The sequence below is a fragment of the Oryza glaberrima genome, chromosome 1 (assembly GCF_000147395.1).
Source record: "Oryza glaberrima chromosome 1, OglaRS2, whole genome shotgun sequence".
Lineage (NCBI taxonomy): Eukaryota > Viridiplantae > Streptophyta > Magnoliopsida > Poales > Poaceae > Oryza > Oryza glaberrima.
The window spans coordinates 20,721,850-20,724,619 of NC_068326.1; the positions used below are offsets into that span (position 1 = coordinate 20,721,850).

The 2,770-nt window shown below is 47.5% G+C and overlaps 1 protein-coding gene across 1 annotated transcript; it reads left to right on the forward strand.

Annotated features, from left to right (window-relative positions):
• The first annotated feature begins 86 nt into the window (after positions 1 to 86).
• LOC127760763 (uncharacterized) lies at positions 87 to 1,078 on the forward strand. Its single transcript, XM_052285061.1, has one exon. The coding sequence runs from the start codon at positions 101 to 103 to the stop codon at positions 974 to 976; it is 876 nt and encodes a 291-aa protein (XP_052141021.1). The 5' UTR covers positions 87 to 100; the 3' UTR covers positions 977 to 1,078.
• The last annotated feature ends 1,692 nt before the right edge of the window (positions 1,079 to 2,770 follow it).

Genomic DNA, 2,770 nt, shown 5'->3' on the forward strand with positions numbered 1-2,770 from the left:
CCGAGGGCACACGCCGCCTTTGCGATCGACTCGCGCGTCTCCTCTCCTCCTTCCAGGGCTCAGGCGAGGGGGGTACGGTGGTGGTGGGCTCGCCGGAGAGATGGCCGAGCGCAAGGTGATCAACAAGCACTACCCGGACGACTTCGACCCGTCCAAGATCCCGCGGCGGCGGCAGCACAAGAAGCAGATGGTGGTGCGGATGATGCTGCCGATGACCGTGCGCTGCGCCGCCTGCGGCGAGTACATCGGGAGGGGGACCAAGTTCAACTCCCGCAAGGAGGACGTCGCCGGCGAGAGGTACCTCGGCGCCGTCCAGGTGTTCCGCTTCTACATCCGCTGCTCCCGCTGCTCCGCCGAGATCGTGTTCCGGACCGACCCCGCGAGCGCCGGCTACGCGCTCGAGTCCGGCGCCACCCGCCCCTCCTACGAGCCGTGGCCCGCGGCGGCGGCGGAGGCGGGGCGGGAGGAACGCGGTGGCGGCGACGCCATGACGGCGCTCGAGGGCCGGTGCCGCGACGCCAGGCGCGAGATGGGCGTGGACGCCGCGCTGGAGGAGATGCGGTCGCTCAAGTCGAGGCGCGCCGGGGTCACGCCGGAGCAGCTGCTGGAGTCGCTGCGCCGTCGCGGGGAGGCGCTGGCCGAGCTGGAGGAGGACGACGAGAAGCTCATCAGCTCCATCGCGTTCGGCAACGCGAAAGAGCGCAGCCTCAGACGGATCGACGACGGCGACGACGAAGACGACGAGGAGGATTTCTTCGAGTCGTGCCTGGCCAGAGCAGCCATGGCCACCACCAGCCACCAAGCAAAGAAGAGGCCGCCGCCGCCGCCGCGAGATGCGGTTAAATCGTTGGTCGTTTCGAAGAAGAGAAGGCCAGAGAGCATGGATCAAGCTGCATGGCCGCCGTCGTCGGGGAAGACCACCGCGAGCAACGGTGCTCTTCAGGTGCTTTGCTGTAACTATGACGACGAGGAGTAGTAGGAGAGCTAAGCTAATGTGTGGTGATGGAATTTGACAATGATTCTTTCCCTTATGGCTTGTTTAGTTGGGAAAAAAAAATTTATCCCTACATATCACATCGAATACATGGACACATATTTGAAGTATTAAACATAGTCCAATAACAAAAGAAATTATAGATTCTGCCATTTACTGTAGCACCACATTGTCAAATCATGGCACAATTAGGCTTAAAAGATTTGTCTCACAATTTCCTGACGAACTGTTTAATTGGTTTTTTCATGTCTACATTTAATACTCTATGTATATATCCAAACATTCGATGTAATAACGTCAAAAATTTTGTTTGGGAACTAAACAAACCCTTAATTAAGCCATTTTAGTTAGACGCTGATATGATGTAGTACGTTTTAATTAATTATCGCCTGAAAGTAGTGCGCTCAGTATACGTACTTTGTAATTGTCACGTATAAAGATATTGATTGTGGATTTCAGTAGTTGAGAGATGAAAGAACTATTCATAGAGAGGCATTAATTGATTTCACTGTTTTAATTGAACATATACTGATTTTGTTACTCCTGCTTGAATGTCCTAAAGAAGGAGAGTATACTCCTGGATCCTTTTCAAGGCTTCAGCTATGTAAAATGGCAAACAAGCCGCAGTACCTTTTTTTTGGCAGAAATTTATCATAGATAAGCAAAGAATTAAAAAAAAAGGTCTATATAAAGTTTGGGACTATTACCGTGGCGCATTTCTTCCCAAGCGACACAAATTTTCAACCTTTGATTAGAACGGGTGTGGCAACTAGAAAGAGCTTATATGACAACATGTTTTCTCCACTACTATAAAAACACACACGTCTTCTACCTTCCCAGTCCCCACCATCGTACTTACTTCCTCCTCCAAGTAAAAAATCCACCATTCCTTGAAAAAACTATCCCTTCTAAAAACGAGAAAAACAAAATCCACCAACAATTAATAAAAAAAAATCAGATACGGGGTATATAAGACTAGCATAAAACCATTCATATGTATTCCCCCAATACAATTTGTAAGCACGGGCGTAGCACTACATAGAAAAAGGGTCAAAAATTTAAACATATGTGTTCTGGCAGTGTAAATTATATGTCGTCCACATTGTAACTTTTAAATCATAGTACATCTCAAATTACAAAACTTAAATTGCAATTTTACAAGCTCACACGAAAAAGGCAAAATCACAATACAAGCCGTGCATGCCTCTACTTTTTTTTTCGTTTTTGTGAACAACGTGTTCTTGTGGATAAATGAAGGATCAAAATCTAATCGATCCATTCAGGGATAAAACGTATCAAAAGCAACCGATAAAAAAAATAAATATTTGGAAACAACAATAAATAAAACCGTAAAATCTACGGCTCAGCAACAAACCTCCGATCTGTGCCGTTTCTGTGGTAACAGTTATAGGAGCCTTCCAGTCTGTCAAGCGGTGTGCATGTCAATGGAGGCCAAAGGATTCAGTCGTCGTGGCTTTGCCGCAGAACTCTATCGATCTGATTCCCTACTGTTATTTTATCTCATCAGAAAGTTTGCTTCCTTAGAGTGGTTACTCTCTACCTTGTTAGAGATGGTTTATTGGCTTAAGTTGTATCCTTGTACGATGTACTAGGGTATATCGCTAAATTCTGTCTTGTTGAATAAAGTTGTTCATGTTATCTTAAAAAAAATAAATCAGTCTGGTCGTTCGGTCGGAGTCGGACTCGAGTCCTCGGCCCGGTCCAAATACAAAAAGAGCGCACGCCCCACTCGACACGTTGGCCCACCTCATCGTG